At 26.0% G+C, this 20,561-nt stretch overlaps 1 protein-coding gene across 1 annotated transcript; it reads left to right on the plus strand.

The window, feature by feature from the left end:
- Positions 1–12,591: 12,591 nt before the first annotated feature.
- Positions 12,592–19,876, plus strand: LOC132923692 (pre-mRNA-splicing factor CWC22 homolog). Its single transcript, XM_060987615.1, has 11 exons — positions 12,592–12,667; positions 14,987–15,041; positions 15,627–15,849; positions 15,922–16,050; positions 16,135–16,329; positions 17,061–17,205; positions 17,289–17,432; positions 18,309–18,526; positions 19,265–19,545; positions 19,614–19,715; positions 19,774–19,876. Exons 1-11 carry the CDS (start codon positions 12,592–12,594, stop codon positions 19,811–19,813), a joined length of 1,608 nt encoding a protein of 535 aa, XP_060843598.1. The 3' UTR covers positions 19,814–19,876.
- Positions 19,877–20,561: the final 685 nt, after the last annotated feature.

Genomic DNA, 20,561 nt, shown 5'->3' on the forward strand with positions numbered 1-20,561 from the left:
GAGCGTGCGCGCATATGCGTAAAAATAGAACAACGAATTTGATATGTAAAAATTGAATATAGGGTGAGTATATTATTTCTAATCATATACTCAATATAGCCACAAGTCCACGACCATCGTAGTCCATGTCTTTAATGAAAATATGGTTTATAGAAAGTCACTCTTCGGACTACGGTGCATTTTTTATGGAATATTATCTATATAAAACCCCTGAAAAATTGCTCATTTAAAAATCCACTTTAATAAAAACATAGATTCCTTTATAGAGGTATGATAAATAGATATATAGTAGCATAGTGCGTCAGTACGAAGTATGTATATTTGTATATTTAAATGATATAATATTAAAGAAAAGTTCAAACTCCTATGTGTTCTCAAATCAATATTTTAGCTCGATATAGTATTAATAAGTGTATATATAATATAATAAATTAATAAATATTATATACACAAAATGTTGTGTGTACTATAATCCTTCATCTTTGTGACAATCAGCTCGTATTTCGTTTAATCTGGTGAGCGAAAAACCTAGCATTTGTTTAATTTTCCAAAAGTGCTTTTGACATTTTACGTTCGCAAAGGATATAAATTACGATATTATTATAAGGGATAAATATATTAAATTATATATAAACAAAAAAGTTAATGGATGAGTTTATGAAGATGGTTAAGTTGTATCTGTGTTATCAGGGACTTCAATGTGGAACAGTTTCTATGTGCTTGCAGATCATGAGGACGTAATAGGTATATAGGTACTATATAATAACTATATAAACTTGTTTATTATAGTTTTCAATATAATGACAAAAAATGAATATTATATTATTTAATAACTATTGTAATAAATGCAGATAGCCAAGGCTAAGAACATCTTATTTTTAATAATAATAATAACTATTTTAATTATGATGTATATACCTATTGGCTATTATCTACATACAAATGTACAGAAAAATATTCAAATTATTTGGAGGCTGATAAATTCAAATTCTGGGCGCAGCGCGCGATTCATTTGATTTTATCATGATGTATTTTTGTATCATGTGTCGATAAACTGCTTTGATTTTTAAAAATGGGGGTGGTCTTAGATGTAAAATTCGACATAGTTTGTATTTTAAAAAGATCAAACTTAAAAGTACTCAGTTTTTATTTTTATAATTGTGAAAAACCAACAAAACATTAATGAAAAATGGCAATTTTTACGTAAATTATTATTCAACAAAATCGGTTTTGTTTTTTTATGGAACTCGAAAACGAAAAAAAAAATAGAAACTTGACAAAATGTCTATGTTATCGTTTTCTATAATATACCCACAACAAAATATTTCGAGTATTTTTGACTTTTTGAGCATAAGAAATTTTCAATTTTTTTTTTAGATTCTTTCTATTGGTAAAAATGCTTGAAAATGTAATAAAAAGATCTTCATAATTTGTTAATTTCTCAATAAAAAAATATCGATTATAAATCATCATAATATTTTGTTATAAGTGTTTAAAGTTAGAATTTTGACAACATTTATAAAAATCAAAAATTAATAAATTATTTTATAGGTTGAAATTCATAAAAAATTTTTGTTTTTCTACAAAAAATTTAAAAATGCAATACAAGGTTCCTTATAAGTTATAAGTATAAAATAAACCATTAAATTTAAGAAATATATAGACAATTATTTTTAATAGATATTTTAAGTTTCAGTTTGAACGAAATTACTTATTTAAATTTTAAACGTTAAATAACGATATGTTTATTATTTTATTACATTTTAAAAATATTATTCGTGAGAACTTAAACTTTTGTGTAAGTACTTTATTTTATTTTATTTAATAACATTTTTGATTTATTTTAAAATATTATTTATTTATTGGTATTAGGAATTTATTTTTTCTGTTTTACGGTATTTACAGAAGGCTGTTATTACATTTTGAGTTACCTATATAAGTTAATATATATGGTATAAATAAACATTATTATAATAATTATATATATACCAATAATATAATAAATGTAATATTAAACAATATTAAAAAAAAAAACTTTATCATTTGGTGATATCGGCTGATAGATCATTTCGTTTAGAAAAGTTTTTCGTAGACAATGATATATCATTGAATTTAAATTTAATATAAGTACCTATAATAATGACCCACTCAACACCTAATGTACACCGTACAAAAGAGTGGTACTCACTTACCTATCTTTTTTATTTTTGTAATGGACGAATATAGTGTAGATTTTGTTTATCAGAAAATTGAGAAGTGGAAGAATACAATAACTATACATGTATTATTTTAAGGAAAATGGCTAAAGCCTATGTTATTTGTACTTATATTAAGTAAATTTAATATAAATTCTAAAAACTATATCAATAATTTAGCTTATAAAATAAATACCATATTCTATTTTAAAATAAATTAAAAATATAAAAAACAAAATACATTTTTTTTTAAATAAATTCATAGATACATATTATAAATATTGGTAAATTGTAATCTGTGGGTGCTTACTTAATACTTATATATTATGTTAACGATTTTATTATTTTTATATTACTTTAAATAAACTTTTTATTTATTGTTTTGATGAAACTTGGTTAATATTTTAATGTCTTGTGTCGTACCATTATTTACATTATATCATTAAAATATGATAATCATAGTTATTAATTTCTCGACAAACGTATGCGCAAGTAAAGGGGCTAGTGTATGCAGCATAAGTTGCATCCGAATCTTTATTGAGGGTCGATTGTTCGTTGTCGCCAATAACGGGGCTTATATGAATTTTACATGTCGAGTGGAAAATTGAAAATCAATCAAAAAAATAATGTATTACACTCATTTAGTGGATACTATTATTATTAATTGATTGTAACGATGTTGTGTGTACTCATTTATATATCGATATTGTTTAGATATGACAATTTTACGATAACGGAAACATGGAAGTCATTTTTATAAGAGATTGATTTAGATTAATACATTCTGTTTGACATTGGTAGGAATTTGTGGGGGAGATAATGATAGAAATTTATTATAAAAATATAAAAATATTGTTTGCGTATTGTTAAGCAAAAACAAATTGATTTATTATGTATTTTATTTGGATTGCTTATGACTTATGTCTTATGTGTGTGTGTGTTGCATAGTCGAGTAGTAGCCTCATTCCTTCTGTCAGTTAAACAATCATTTGGAACTTTTTATAAGTCTACATAATAAACGTAACTGTCAATATTTCATTCAAGGTAATCTTATCTCGAAAATCTACACGAAAAATAAATAATTATATTATAAGTATTGACCGTTAGAAAAATGGGAAAACCAAAATTGTCAATTGTGTTGGAAATTGTATTGGTGACCTGTGCGGTTGTATAATATTGATATAATATGTTGATAATACTTAGATTACAATAAAACAGCCGTATATGCCGTATACCCATAGAAAATTGAGTATTATACTTATATCCCGGTACCTACCACCTACCTCGTTAATATTAGAATATTATTATTTAAATCGACGTGTAGGACGTATGATATAATATTATTATTTATTTAACTTTTAATTTTTGAGTATTTTTCTGTGTTATGTACAAATATAAATTGTGACAAAGGTCATGAAAGTAGTTTTTCCATTGAAGCAAAATAAATTTAAATACATTTTCCGCTTATAGCCATACTACCTACCAGTATCAATTATTTGGGAGACCTAAATATTATTAATCATTTAAAAAGAATATAATCAATTTTTAATCTATTCTTGGGTCTATTTAATTTTATTTTTTTTACTTGGTATTTAGTATTTAGTTTAATGTTGATAAAATTGTTTATTAAACATTTGAATTCTAGAACTTGAAATTGTCAATAAAATATGTTTATATTAGCATTTTATTTAAAAGATAAAATAAAACCTTATCTGTTTTTTTTTTTTGTTATACTTTGACAAAGGTTGTAGATAAGTTGAGTCTCGGCTATAAACCATTGGCGCAACTAGGTCTAAAATGTACTACTAATATTTTATAATTATACGATTTATTTTTGAATTATTCTCTATATGTCATATTGTATAGAATGTATCTGTTCGGGCAGCATAAGGTGATTAGTGGTACACCGGCACCATCGCTCGGACACTAATTAATTCTACGCATCGATGGATAAATAAACATTACAAACTAATAATAATGACGGTATTAGTGTGTGTGTGTGTGTGTGTGTGTGTGTGTGTGTGTGTGTGTGTGTGTGTGTGTATAGAGAGCTATTCTTATCGCGGATTTATGACATGATTTATAATAAATATGATAACCCGATTTGAATTTGTTAAATGTTTATTAGTTAAGTTTTTACCGAGAACATGAACGGTATTATAAAATCCATATATATTTTAATTTATTCCATTTATACAATATTTATACCATACTTATAAATAGGGCACATTGTGAGTTGTAGCCATTAGAAATCACCAAATATGTATTTAAATATCTAAAATATGCATTTTTATGCAAAATAAAAAATATAACCAAAATGTGCATTTTAAAAATAAAAATAAAACAAGAATATTTTTATTTATTTTTTGTATTTAATTTAACATAATTTATTATTTTTAATTAATTTTATTTATTTTCAGTATTGAAAATTTACAACTAAATATTAAATGAACGTCAATACGACATAACATCGTAAACTATACTATTTATTAATAAAATATGTACAAATTGATCATATTGTTTCCTGCGTGATCTTCCAGCACCTTTAGGAAAAAAATGCGTCCACGGATAGTTAAAAACGATATTATACGACAATAATTAAAAATAAATTTATTTTTTGATTGTATAAATAAAAATAAAAACGTCAGTAGATAAACTCAAAATATGCATTTATATGCAAAATGAAATTTCAAAACTAGGTCTGTGAAAGCATGAAACGTATTTGTTTCGTACTTTGTTATTTTTGTGACAGTGCAAAACAAATATGCAAATACCAGTAATGCCACAAGTCCTCTACCCTAATTATAAAATTTGACGTACTGTATTTAACGTACTAAAATTTTTTTCCGGGACACAATTTACTGAGTAAAGGTCATTTGGGACCCAATTGATCAATCCGGTCGACATTTACTATAATACTTCCGAGTTCCGAGTAGTTACTTATGTACACCTTTTTTTTAGGGAGTCTATTCAAGAGAAAGGTCTGTCTGAGAAAGTCAAATAGTTCAAAATCGGAATTGTATTTATATATTTTTACGCATATCTCATATGTGATAAAGTGTATTCAGTGGATAGATCGTCGGCATTGTCTAAATGGTAAACCTTTTATTTATTATTAATTAGCATCTTTTAAAAAAAGAAACCTATTCAGTTTTAATAGTTTGTTTTATATTATAAATAAGGTTATTAATTTACAGTTTTACTTTTTTGACTATCGATTGACATAGTGTTATCAAAAAAACATAGTAAATAATTATATTAAAATAGTTCGTCGAAAGCTGAAGAGCTTTGTAAGCCAGAAAATAATATTATAAATAATATACTGAGTTCACTAGTTCAAGTGTGGAATTGTAAACAATAAATGTAGGTGGGAGGCAGTCGATGATTAAAAATATTTGACATAATTGGACAGATAAAGACATTTCTCGTATAACTCGTAGTGATGTAATATTTGTATAAAATGTTTTCCATATAAGTTTCAAAGACAGTAATTGGAGTTGATAACATTTAAAAATGTTTTTAAATTACTCTTGTTAGTTTTTTGTCTTTATATTTCTATCCAATATGTATAAAGAAAAAAATAATTGTTTAAATATTAAAAACATACAAAACATTTTAAACCGTAATGATAATAGATTAAACATTACACAATGCAATATAATGATTGTTTAATATAAATTAATGAGGAAAAATTACTCTATAAATGTCACAGTAAAACAAATTTAAACTAAAATAATATACATTTACGTGCATAGAAGTAGTTGACTCTTGAAGTAGTATCCTCATAGGTATGCTTTTAGGCCATAGTTTACGTAGGAAAAATACTATTCTTACATATAAGTACTGAGTAATGTACTTATTATAGATCAGTCGTATTCACGTTATTTAGTATCTATATTTTTATTGGATATTTTGAAATATATAAAATATTATGTATTGATACCCAACATTAAATTTAAACCCGACTACAGTGTCTGCTCTTTGTTACTAGTATAATATTTGTACTATACTATTTATTTATATTCGCGTATATATACCGGCGCATCCAAAACGGCTTCCGTCCATTGTTTGCTTATTCCAAAACGACTCCCGTCGAAAAAAAATTTACAAACAAGTAAATTCCCAAACTGCTATCGTTAATACCGCCATACCGGTATATCAATTTGTGCTCCTCTAAGTCTCTAGTATACTTAAACGAATTTTACGATTTTTTATTTCAAAAACATTAATTATTAATTTTGTTATCTATTTAGTATATTGAATAAATTATGTTGGTTGATTGTTATTATTGTTATTTTTTTTTTACCGTAACATTTAGGACGTAGATATTACTATCGAGCACTGTATACCGGTATATCATATAAAATACGTCTATTTACCTGAATACTAAAAATATAAGATACCTCTATTGACAATATCAAAAATACTACATTGAACATAATTTCTATACCGAAATTATATATTATACGAACTCATGTACTCGACCAAAAAAAAATTCGTATGTGGAGTATATAAAAAAATTGTACCAAAAAAATGTATTTATAATTTAAATTTTTGATTTTTTTAAATATTTTTATGTATAGGTACATGGGTAACAGGTATATGTTTTAAATTTTTTTTATATTTTTTTAACTCTTCAATTTAATTCACAATAATACAATAGTATAAGCTTTTTTATATAATTTTTATAATTTACTTAGTGTTCACCAACACATTTTTAACCATACCTCTTTTGAGACAGTCTGCATGTATGAAGTGAGGAGGAATTTGTGTTACAAAATACCGGAGTCGTTTGGGAATTAACCTTGTCGTAAAACCTTTTTCAACGGGAGCCGTTTGAGTTTTTACTTTTTTATAAAACGGGAGCCGAATGGGCTACGTCCATTTATACATTGTTCAGCAAGGCAGTGGTAATTTCTCCCGATTTTTAAAAATAGATAGCAATCTCGGGTCAATATTATGTTTACCTGAAGAGAATGTGTAAACTATCCCGGGTCAATACTATATGGTTATACCTGTAGGAAATGTGTAAGTTCTCCCGAGTTGTTTTAAAAGTTATTGCTACACAATGAATCGGTTATGACTTCACAAAAAGAAAAATTGGAAAATTTTGCTTCGTACTTAATTAATTCGTATATATATAAAACAACTATTGATTCATTAAAAAAAATATTAAATAAAATACTAAAAATTATTCTAAAAATAGACTCAAGATATCACACAAAATGATGCTTATACGATGATATGAATATAGGGGAAAGGTGTAAAATGTGATCATTGCGGGTAAAGTGGTTATGTCTTAATATTCTGCCGTAAAGAAATAAACAACTGTTTTTATCACGTTCATTGATATCATATTTATCAACTGATAAATAACTATTTATAAAAACATTTACCGTTTTCGTTTAAAACTAAAATCTAATTTTCTGATGCGGCTGTTGTAAGGTAAATGCACTGAATAAATAATGATATCTTATAAACATAGTAATTAATATACCCGAATTATTTTTTTTTCAAAATCTACATTAGTTTTTATATATCTATTATAGAATTAATTGAATTTAATTAGTTAAAAGGATTAATATTTTTTTAATTAGTAAATTAAACATTATTAAAAGGGCAAAGCGGGCACGTACTTAATAATAATTATTTATTTATTTGTTTTCAAAACCTTATTAAGTTATGTCTATTTTATAAAATAACTTTGTTGTCTACCAAAAAAGTACCAAGTCTGATTAATTAATTAATTAATTATAAAACTATTAATAAGAGACTCAATTACTCAAAGATTGAAATTTACTTACTAATTTTTCAAATAAAAGTTTTTGTAAGAATATAATATAAGTTACTATTATATATATATTTATGATAATATTATGAAATAATGAATAATAATAGAAATTTTGAACCATGGATATTGACTCACCACTTTATACACCTAGGTGGACAAAGTGAACAATTTTGTAATTTTTTATAAAATAAAAATAACTTTTTATTTATTCATTTAAAATTATTTCTGATTACAAATTATGATTCCTGACATATTTAACTGAACAATCTTGAAGATTTCTAAGTTAGGCCACTTTGGGCATCTTTCCCCTCTTACCAGTCAAACAGTAAAAAAATTATTTTATAAAGCTTCAGTAATTTATATAATTAAAAATAACCTAACTTTTAAAGCTGAACATGAACACAATACTTGACAAATATCTAATATCAAAGAACCAACTATGCACAAAAAATTAACGCAATCCACATACTTATATATCGGTCTAAAAATTTACAATATATTACCGTTAGAAATTTAACATAGCAAATATTTTAAGATTCTTAAAAAAAGTTACACTTTGGCTACTATAAGAATAAAATATATTCGTATTTCAGTACATATTTATCTAGTACTCATCGATCTAAATTTATATTTATTAATGTTCTAACAGATTTTTAAACTGAAGTGTGTATATAAACAAAATAAAATAAGTAAAAACAGTCATAACAAAAGTAAAGAAAAAAAATCATATAAAAAAATAATAGACTATAAAGACCAAGGGTAAAGATACCCTTAATTTTTTTGAAATCTGTATGTTCATATTATCATAAAAATTAAATTTAAATATTATTATTTTGTAATATATTTCGTATTTATTTTTATTTTGACTATAATTGTATAGCTCATAGCAGTTTATTAAGGTATTTATTATTATTATATGATTGCCTTTTTTAAATGAAATTTAAATGTGGTACTAACCAGAGGCGTCATTTCAATTTTTTTTTTGGTACGCATAAATATTGAGCAGGGCACTATTTATTTTTTTTTCGACATATTTGACATTATTGTGATGTGACCGAGCGGGCCAAAATTTACAATTTAGAATTTTAGGTACGCAAATGTATACCCTGCGTACCGCAAATGACGCCACTACTACTAACCTAACCTATTCGATTTATTTTATGATTTTTTTATTTTATTTGTATTTTCACTATAATAATAGTCCATGACGACATTTTTATTATTCAATTAGTAGTGTTGAAGTAGACTTGAGAGAGGTAAACTTCGTTCAGCATGTTCAAACACGTTTCAGCGAAATTTTTTATAGATACCTATAAAGTATAAGGTACCTATAAGGTAAATCTGGTACGTTAATATTCTTGTGCCCTTATTATACGTGAATAATGGATATGCGTTTATTAGTGGTCAAAAATATCTCACATTCACTTTTTTTAAATTATATTTTAAAGCATAATCATGCTTGTAATTTCTAAAAAGAATTTGATTATCTCTATATATGATTTATATTTCGAAATACTTTGATGAATAATTAAAGTGTTGACATGTGCATGCATGTCAGTGAGTTAATTTCTTATAAACACGCGTCTGACACATAGGGGTATCGAGTATGATGTGACAATAATGATTTGTGTAGGGCGGATTGGTAAAATATTTTGGTCCGGGAAAATTAAAAATATCGATTAGCGTACTTTCGTTATTAACTTTTTTTTACTTAAATTTTTAGGTATTCGAGCCTAATGGTTTTTAGTTCTTACTCATAGATTACATGAAATTGAATAAATCAAGGATTTTCAGAAGTATAACATAAAAATAAATAATTATTATTTTTACAATGTATAAGCATTATTCATTGCTTGTTCTTAGCTTCCAGATTTTCAATCATAGTAAATAAATAACAGTTTTAATATAGGTTTTTACAATATTATAGCATTTAATTTTTACTTAAAAAATAAAATGTTTTTAGGCGTATGTAGACATTAACGGCAATTTAGTGATAGATAAAATAAATATTCAAGTTATGTTATAAAAACTCTTTAGGAGGGGCTGATGTAGTAATATTTTACTCTGTTTACCATCAGATTCATTAAACTAGTGGTTTTTAACCTTTTATGAGTCCGCAACCCCTTATTATATTGTTATAACAAGATTTTTAACGACATAAGGTTTGTTTTATTAGCATTAAAAAGTTGTTATAAATTAATATGATTTGATTTTATAATACTAAATAATTATTATTTGATAAATTCATTAAACTAAAATTCATAATATAGTGTGAAAAGTTTATTTTAAACAAATTTTACAAAAAAAAGTTTTCAATATATATAATAATATGTTAACATCATGTAATGTATTGGCGCCCCAAACAATTTTTTGGCAACCCTCTAGGTTGAGAATCGCCGTATACAATTATATAGTATAATCACTGAAATATATTACATTAAAAAAATAATATTTAATATTATTTACAAATTTAAATAATTTATTAATTACCAATATGATATTACTATGTCAATATTGGAAAAAGTATATACGAATTGCGTCCGAAATTACATTTATATTGTGAGTATTCGTGCCCACCGATTAAGATAGTGGACTTAATATTTGTTTATCAAAAATTTGAATAATTAAGAAGTGTCATTTATAATAAATAAAAACCACTTATTGTTCACGGGAGAAGTCCATCAGTAAAAGTCCCGAATTTTGGGTTGACCAATATCCAGTGCCACTAACGAGTAACCGCGAGTACACTAACAAAATAAAATATTATATTCAATTATTTATTTTAAATATTAAATGATGCGCTATACGCTTTTAGGTACCTCGTTTTATCAACTGTGGTGTGAAAATAAGATGTGTGCAATTCTGCAGGTGCTTCGTCGGAGTTAATGAACTGTCAACCGACCGAGGGTAATGAATAAATTCGCGATTAGTAGGCATCACGAGGGTCGGGACGGTCTGGTTGAAAATAGTATAATTAATAATAAAAACAGTCCTAATAGTTGACAAATATTGGAGACTCGGGAATAGGACATGTCACTTGGTAGCAGCCCTCACTACAAATACAATATAGGGACTCCTGTAATCAATGCATTTGAGAATTTTACTATTTTAAGTGATTGTATTTTTATTTAAGTTGACAATTTACGGGCCAAAGACAGTTAAATCAGCTAAGACATCTATCGATTGCTTATTTGTTGCTAAAGCGAATAGAAAAAAGAACAAGTGAATTTAATTATTATTGACTTGCTGTTGATTTATGCCATGTCTTCATTGAATTTTCCAGCTTAATAAAAGACCTTTTTTAAATTTTAAATCGAAAATAGTAACAACCCACTACAGGCGATACAATTGCTCATAGCGCCGATTGTAAACTACGTCATTTTTATTTTCTTACCTGTAACGGGTGTATATGGAAACTCCGCCAGTATTAAGGCCTTTTCACATTAATACGTTGACATCCGTTGCGATGACAAAGATAAGTCAAAATTTCTAAAGTAGATATTTAAAACTTAACAGATTATTATCTCAAAATTAAAAAAAAAATAAGTGTTACAAATTTAATGTTTATTATGATCATTTTATTATTATACATTAGTATAATATATTATAATATGGGTAATTGGTTTGTTCCGACAATTATTATTTTATTATTTTTAAGTTTTATATATTTTTTGGCATATTACGCGTACTTAACTATTATTTAATGTGAACAATTATTATTATAAAAATTATATATATTTTTTTTATAGATCTGGCGTAGTTTACATGAACTCGATTTTACTTGTTTTTGTGTTTTTTGTGGCGGAGTTGACACTAAAAAAAGGTATACTCGTGGCGGTTTTACATGCGCCCGTCTCATAGGTACACGATTATAACATCGAGGAAACCCGCAGCTTAAAAAAATTAAAATATCAAAATGATAATATTTACATAGATATAATATTAATGTGTGTATAATGTTCATATACTAATACATATTATGTATATCATAAAATATTATTTGACATAGAATACGTATATAACAATACATATTACAATTCAACAGGTCTTTAAAATAACCGGGCCTCTGTACTCCAACCCCCCCCCCACCATAGCGCGGACCATGGTCGAACGCCGTACACGCGCCAAGGCCGATTTAAGGGTCCGTCCACGTTTACATACATCGGTCGACCCCACGTGTCTAATTATTTCTGCACTTCTATACGTCCCATTAGGAATATGGACGCGGGTGAGTCACGGTTTTCAAGGTCGTCGTCGTCGCCGCCGCAAACTAATGGACGATATACGCGCGCGAACGCGGGCCCGTCTTGTTTGTTTCCCTTCTGTACGCGACGAAAAATATTGTGTGCCGACGACGACGGACGACGGACGACGTCGCTCTCTGCGGCGCGCGCCGACCCTCCCTCACGTCGCCGTCGCCAGAGACCACCGATTGCTGTGTTCAGATTTGCTCGTCGTGCCACCAGTCCACCACTCTACAATTGCGTTCGCGCGCCACACGCAGCAGCATGTTCACCGCAGTCTCGCTGTAGAGTTTTCCGTCGATGCTGCACGCTCGCATCTAATAATAATAATAATAATATTGTCATCGTCGTTATCACCACTATGTTTGAAATCTATTCTTCGGACACGGAAGAGCAACCGCTGAATATGTCGGCTTTCTATGGCCGCAAAAAATTTTGTGAGTATATGGAGGACTATCGCCCATAATAATATATTCTTATTAGTACGATATTATACAGTGTTTGTGATCACCGCCGAAGTGGCGTGAAGTAATTCATTACAGTAAAATTGATTCTCTATAATATCCGTCACCATATGCATAATATATAATTTACATTTTACTGCGACATTTGCATTTAGTACCTACTTAATATTATAGGTTTTGCCGATTATGACGATAGCGCTTATTTTATGTTACAGTAGATACCTCCTCCTCCTCATACAGTTAATTTAACCAACGTTTAAACCGAGTTTCTCTACGCTTTTTTAAATGTCACCGTGCAAACAATTTTCGTGTTCTAAATGAAGATATTCTGAGAATTTTGTACATTTAAATCGATTTTTAATCTGTAGTTAATTCTATTTTAAGTATTGAATGTTAAAAGGTATCTCCAGCTGGACGTTTTTTCATTCTGTGATCTAAATCTTTTTTTTTCATTAAATTCATCGTACACCTTTAATGTTTTTATAATTGTAACAGATTCTGAAAAGAAGCAAATATTAGCGGAATACCTTTTAAGTGACACTAATGGATAATTCTTTTATAACGAATTTCAATATTTTTTTCCTCCATTACATCAAACATATATATTGTGGATACATCGATACATCTATAAATTGTATAATATATTATACTAAAAATAAAAAATAAAAGATAAGTACCGTTGTGGACAAATATTTAATGAGACAATCTACTTTGCTTCACTCGTCTAAATTTTAAATACTTGTAATCTATAAGTCTTGGTTTATAATTATTACAAATTATTGGTTAAAAACTCGATTTTTCATGAGACTTTCAATAAAATATCTTGCCTTAGAATATGAAATCAAAATTTTTTGTTTTCATTTAAAAATACATAATAATGACGGAGGAATAAAAAATAACTTTTTTTTTAAAAATGTATCAACAAAACTAAGAAATAATACATGTTCAAAAACGTAACATAACAAAAAGCGTCTATAACAAAATACTTTTTGAAATAATTAGTTACTGTTAAAAATATCAACATGTAAAACTGTTATATATGCTTGAACAGTTTAATTCATCGATGGCAATTATAATTATAATAATTAACTCAATACAAAAAGTAAACTGGTTCAAATTAATTCAAAAATATTCTTTATATCTTTATCATTTTTTTATGATATTATTAAGTATTACATTTTAGAAAGGCCTAAATGGTTATTGTGAAATTTAATTTAGCATTCTAGCTGTTCAATTATTGACTGAATAATTAAACCAACTAACAGTTCTCATGATATAAAACCGCTACAATATTTGTATATCGTATAATTTTGTCTGATAATGTGTCTATTTGATTAAAAAATAATCAATCTTCTTTATTAGCAATTCAAAAACCATTGTTAATCTTTATTTATAAATATTTGTGTGATTAAATACATGTACCTTTATGTCTAACCGTCGAGTTTAGAATTAATGTATTAAAGAAGTATCTGCAATTTACATTTTATACTATAGTAATGCTATAGTAATGTAAATATGATAAAATAAATGGAATGAAAAAAAATTATAGGTACAGGTGGATACGTTATGGATTTATAAGTAATCGTAGCCCTATTTCTATAAAAATGAAATACCATACTCGTCCATGTTTATTTTTCAAAAAAAATAATAACAAAAAAAATCTTAGTCAACCGTCCATTTTCCACCATTATCAAAATAAGATATTGTCACCCTTTTAATAATTTGAATATGTATATTTATCATTTATTTGGTCAAAATATTGTTCAATTTATTTATATATATACAGGCAAATATCAAATATAATATCATAAATAAAAAATAAAAAATCGTTGTGATAAAATATAGTGAAATATAATTTTTTAAATTTATAACTACTATAATAACTTCAAATTAATTCTTTTAATTACCTATATACTATTAATATAATGAATACAATATTTTAATTTGAAGGAAAATGATATCGCATATATGCGAGAGGAAACTACTCATTTTTAGCACCTCTACGTTTATATACTAAATATTTTTTATTATTATTAATTTTAGTAATTATGAAATAAACCATAAAGTATTTATATTTCCAATTAAAATTGTGTTGCCATTTATTTTCTACCTTCCTATTTCTAAAGTTAGCACTTAATATGAAAATCAAATTAGTATAACTCTCTATCATTTTTAATATAATAATATTAAGGAATAATAATCCATTTTTGCTATACAACTCGTGTTTAGAAAATACATGTAAGCCTAGTATACCTTTTTTATTAATTATAATTTTTTATTACGTATTTACAGATTCTAAAAATAATAACAAAAAAATGAACGTCGTTACTAAAAATAATGTTTTCAAGTAAGTTAAAAATTATTTTATTTTTAGATTTAATAAATTAAGTTAATTATTTATAATACCAATTCGTGGTTATCTGATTTTTTTTTGATTTTTTGTATATAATATATTATATACAAAAAAATTATATAATAGGTATATTATTTGAATATACTGATGAAAGAGAAAGAAATAACATTTTTCAAGCAAATAGCAAATATGCTGTGTTTGTTATTCGCATTATGGCCAATTATGGGGTACATTTAAAAATTGAATGTAAAAAGTAATAAATAATAATGTATTTTATATCTACACGAAATTTAAATTTTATCTTATTTTAAGTTAAAACTAGATAAAATTTTCTATCAGAAACCATCATCAAAATAATGAAAAATCGAAGTATTTTTCAACTATTCATTGTTTACATACACAATAAGTCAATAACACAATAATACACACACACGCGCGCGCGCGCACACACACACACACACACATGCACACAACAACATTATACAATCAATACACTTATCGCTCCGCTCACTAAATCTAAAAATATTTAATAACCATTGTATATTTATTTTTTATTAAATTTTATTTTGTTATTTTTAGTGTATCAGAACAGATGAGTAATTGGGATAATTTGAAATTATCTATTGAAGCTGCAATAGAAAAGTTAAACCCAGGCAATATACGACATACAAGAAATAAATTATTGCAACTAAATATTGTACGTGGAAAGGGGCTATTTTGTCAGGCTATAATAAACGCACAGTCGGCATCACTCCACAGTACAAATATGTATGCTACTTTGGTTTCCTTCATTAATCTCGAGGTAAACAGTTTTTAATTTTTTGATAAAAACAATTTCGCACATTAATTCAAATGAGTCTACTTATACATTTAGTTTCCTAACGTGATTGAACTGCTGTTGATAAGGTGCATTCATATGTTCACAAATGCATACAAATTTAAAAAGGAGTACAAGTACAAGCCACCAATACTATTTATAATTTTTATGATTAATCACAATGTTGTAAGTTATTTTAATTGACATATTAAATTTGAATAATGCACAATGTACACATTTTCTATCGATGTTTGTTAATTATTAATCTAGGCTAAAGACTGGTTGGCTCTTGATATCATTACAAAACTTATAAAATCACCGACCAAACACTCATTGGATATGGTAGAAGTAATTTTGAAAGTATGTGGTACAAAAATTAATTCGAATCCGGAGAATAAACTAGACTTGAAATACATGTTTGATACGCTGCAAAATATTTCGAAAGATGATCAATTTGATATATCGGTAAATTAATATTTTTTGTACCTTTTATAATAAATGACGGATTAGATTTTACTCAAATTCGAATATCAATGATTTTTATATAACAAAAATGTTGATAATTTGCTGATCAATATTGTTTTATAATAATTTTCAAGTTTAATTTAAAAGTACTGATTATTTCATTATATTTATATATTTATTATTGGGACCTACTATTATTTTAATACATATTTTGTTATTACCGAACTAATATAATTAAAATAATTGTTTTACGCAATAATAAGTCATCTTTAGATTAACTACATTTAATATATTAGATTTAATTAATTATATATATTACTGAAAAAAGCAATAAAAAAATAATCATATCTATTTATTATTATTGGTTATCTATATTCTATAGCATGTTATTTGAAGATTAGTTATAGACAAATATAAAATTATAGTTGACAAATAATTTTTTGCATTATCCTTTGTATCTAATATTTTTATAAAACATTATTTGAATACGTAAATACTTGCTAAAATATTATTTTTAATCGTGTAGTCATAGATGATATATAATAACTATTATAAAATTATTGTTTAGAATAATAATTGTCTATTTACTAAAACATTTTCAATTAATTCGATTGTATTAATATCATTATACTACTTATGGCTAATTAACCATTTAAAATTGTTTGATATTAGTGAATAGTGATATGTAGTAAACTGTTAAGTTTATTTCAAACAATATACTCGTATTTTAGGTTCAATATTTGGCAACAAGAATTATATTGATAACATATCGAGATTATATCGAAGACGAACAGCAGTTTGATTTAGTAAATCGTCGTAAACAATACACTCATTTAATCACTTTAAGTTGTGATTACGATCCTCTATATGAACTAGGTAATAGCTTATTATACACAATCCACATCAAAATACTATTGTTTCCTGTTTCCATGCTTTAATTTTCATTTATTTTTCTTTAGATTATTTTATATATGATGTAGATTTTAAATCTAATGAAATTATTTATAAAACTAATAGCAAGCAAATACTTAAATTAAAACGTAAAGTTTGGTATTTTGCAAAATATGATTTTGACGAAATGGCCGATGACGAAGATGAACATGGTAAGGATTAAAATAGTTGCTTATAGATAGCCTTAATAAGTAATAAAAAAATTGTAGTTTCTTTACCATTAAAACAATTAAAACTTTCGTTTAAACAAAAATCATTTTTCAATCATATTAGACACATAGAAGTCTCATTTTAAGCTCATCTAATGTTATCTATAAAATACTTTTCTGATATTAAAATAAATATATTTTTTCTATAATTTATTTAAATTTATTATTTTTAATATTATTTCCTTTTATTAAAAAGAACAATAACAAAGTATTGTTGACAGATACGTGATATACTGATAATAATTGTTATTCACTGTAACCTCTATAGCAGGGGTTGCAAACCTTTTGAACACTACGTGCCAAAAATTACCTTTTTTGTCGAGCGTGCCATGAAAAATATTATATGTATTATATTATCCAATATTGTAAAAAAAATTGTTGTCTTTTATGGTATGATTGATGTACTAATATAAAAAAGGTTAGTTTAGGTACATAATACTACATACTAAATACAGTATTAAATATCATTATTTTATCTACAAAATTGAATAATTTTTATTGATCGATAAAAGCCGTATGCTTAAAATATTTTTACCTATTATCAGGCACGTATTCAAAATAAAATTTCGTGGGGGTTACCAAATATAGCGATACAAATTGTACCACGACATAATAAAACATTTTCTTCCTCGTTACTCGAAATTATTTCGTGGGGGACCCCCCTGTATACGTGCCTATTATATATAGTAAAAATATTTTAATTTTTCGCGTGCCATGGATTTGATATTCCCGCTCTATAGCCTATATACTTACTATATTTTAATAAATATATATATAATTAGTTATTACTTAATGTTTAATAATTATTTATTAATACAGAATCGGAAGCAAATATGTTATCATTAAGCAGAAACATAGCAATAAAAAAAACCATTAACATAATGGTAAATTTGAAATTACCTCCACTTGATATTGCTCTTGAATTAATGCAAATTAAATTGAAACCTGGTCAAGAAATGAAACTGTGCCTTGTATATTTGGATTGCTGCTTTGAACATAGTATTATATACAATGCAGTTTTTGGAACTATAATTGAAGTAAATATTAAATTTAAAAATATATTTATTTTATTAAATATTACGCTAATATTTGTTATCTTATATCTATTACTGTACACAGTATAACTATATGAGTGGTTAAATTTGAAATTAAATAAAATTTATTGGAAAATATTTAAATAGGTACCAGGTACCTATAATCTATATAATAATCTATATATTATTTACATTCTACATTTAATCATATACAGTGGGGTTTTTAGGGATTTTAGGATAAGGGCAACACATATTTTGCCGCCTTCCCCCCAGTAAAAAAAAACTAAATACTTCTACGCCGCGCAATAGTGAAACTGTTAATACCATAGAACACCATGTTATATAAATATTATAGTATTCTATGCCTTTATGGCACACATTTGTTGTGAAAAATATTAATGATTGACGTCACTACGTCAGTATTCAGTATGTAAAGTACGAAATAAAAATTTGCCGCTCTGGGCAACGGGACCCAAAGCCCCTACCTAAATACGCCCCGGATCATATACATATATTTTACTGTTCTAAATATTACTCAATGAAGACATATAATCATTGTGGTTTTAATAAAAGGTAAAAATATTGCTGTAATTTAATTTAGTCACAATGTTTAGTACACAGTTATAATGAATTAGTTAATTGTGTGTATAATGGATAGAAATAATAAATATCAATGTAGAAAAAAATAAGAGTGTGAAATATCATCGTCATATTTTTTCTCATGTCTATTCTATTTTTCAGAATTTATGTCTCATAAACGCTTCAATTGTGGAAGCATTAGAAATTTATTTTATACAGTGCTACCCAACTATCCACCATTTCCACCCAATCAAATTAGTAAACCTTGCTAAATTGTTTGCTCAACTTTTATATTCTGATTCGATTTCTTGGCAAATATTTTCAACAGTACGACTGACTGAAAGTGAAACGACTTATTCTAGTAGAAACTATTTAAAGAACATATTCAAAGATTTAATTGTTTACATGGGACGCGATAGTTTGAAAGAACGTATTCTGGATCCGTGAGTATTTATTTATTCATAAATATTTTAGTTCTGTTCATTATATGAATATTAAATTTATATTTTAGTTCACTACAAAGATCGTTTAGTGGATTATTTCCGTTTAATAATCACGGTAATTATCGACTTTGCGATATTTTTTTCTCGGATATTGGTATGGAAGACTTAATGTAAGTGTTAATCTTTTAAGAAATTTAAATAGTTTAGTAATAATCTCCTATATTTTAGTATTCAATACAGAGAATCTTATCAAAGCGTACCTGTTTGATTATTACGACTGATGACTTTTTGCCATTGATTGCAGTGACAGCAATCCTAATTATACATCAAGTACCTACATAATTAAGCTATAAATATTGTGTTCGAATTTAAAATGTCACATGAATTATTATCATTATTATTATACTCGTACTTTACCTATGTTTTTATGATACATTAAATTTATATTATTTAACATTATTGATTTTTTTTTATAAATGTATCAATTATTTTAATTAATTTTAAGTATATTATGAGCAGGGATTATAATATTATGTTGTATTATTATTTATAGCCTTCGATGTAATTATTGTTTAAAGAAGAGCTATATGGTACTAAATATATTGCATTCATTATTGGTTTTAAGTTTATAACATAAAACGATTTACAGAATGGATGAATATAATTAATTGCGCATTAAATTTGCTATTTTTTTTTTTCAGCAATAAACAGTTTCAATATCAAAACACTAGAGTTAATTTAATTAATCTCCTTTATTAAACAAATATGTATTATCGAGCTGTAATTATTCCAATATTTTCAGCTTGGCCAATGTTAACACGATTTTGTTTGCTCCACCGTGCTGTGTACAGGTAATAGCGAATTTTGTTGCTGAGTGCCAAGAGGGTATTATCATTCCGGGCGTTACATATTTTAACGATTAATGGGCATTATTAATCACTACTTATAACCACATTCCCTAGTCATTCGTTAATTAATAGATATATCATTAATTTCATCATATCAGGATTTTATTT

Source organism: Rhopalosiphum padi, chromosome 3 (genome assembly GCF_020882245.1).
Source record: "Rhopalosiphum padi isolate XX-2018 chromosome 3, ASM2088224v1, whole genome shotgun sequence".
In the NCBI taxonomy this organism is placed as follows: Eukaryota; Metazoa; Arthropoda; class Insecta; order Hemiptera; family Aphididae; genus Rhopalosiphum; species Rhopalosiphum padi.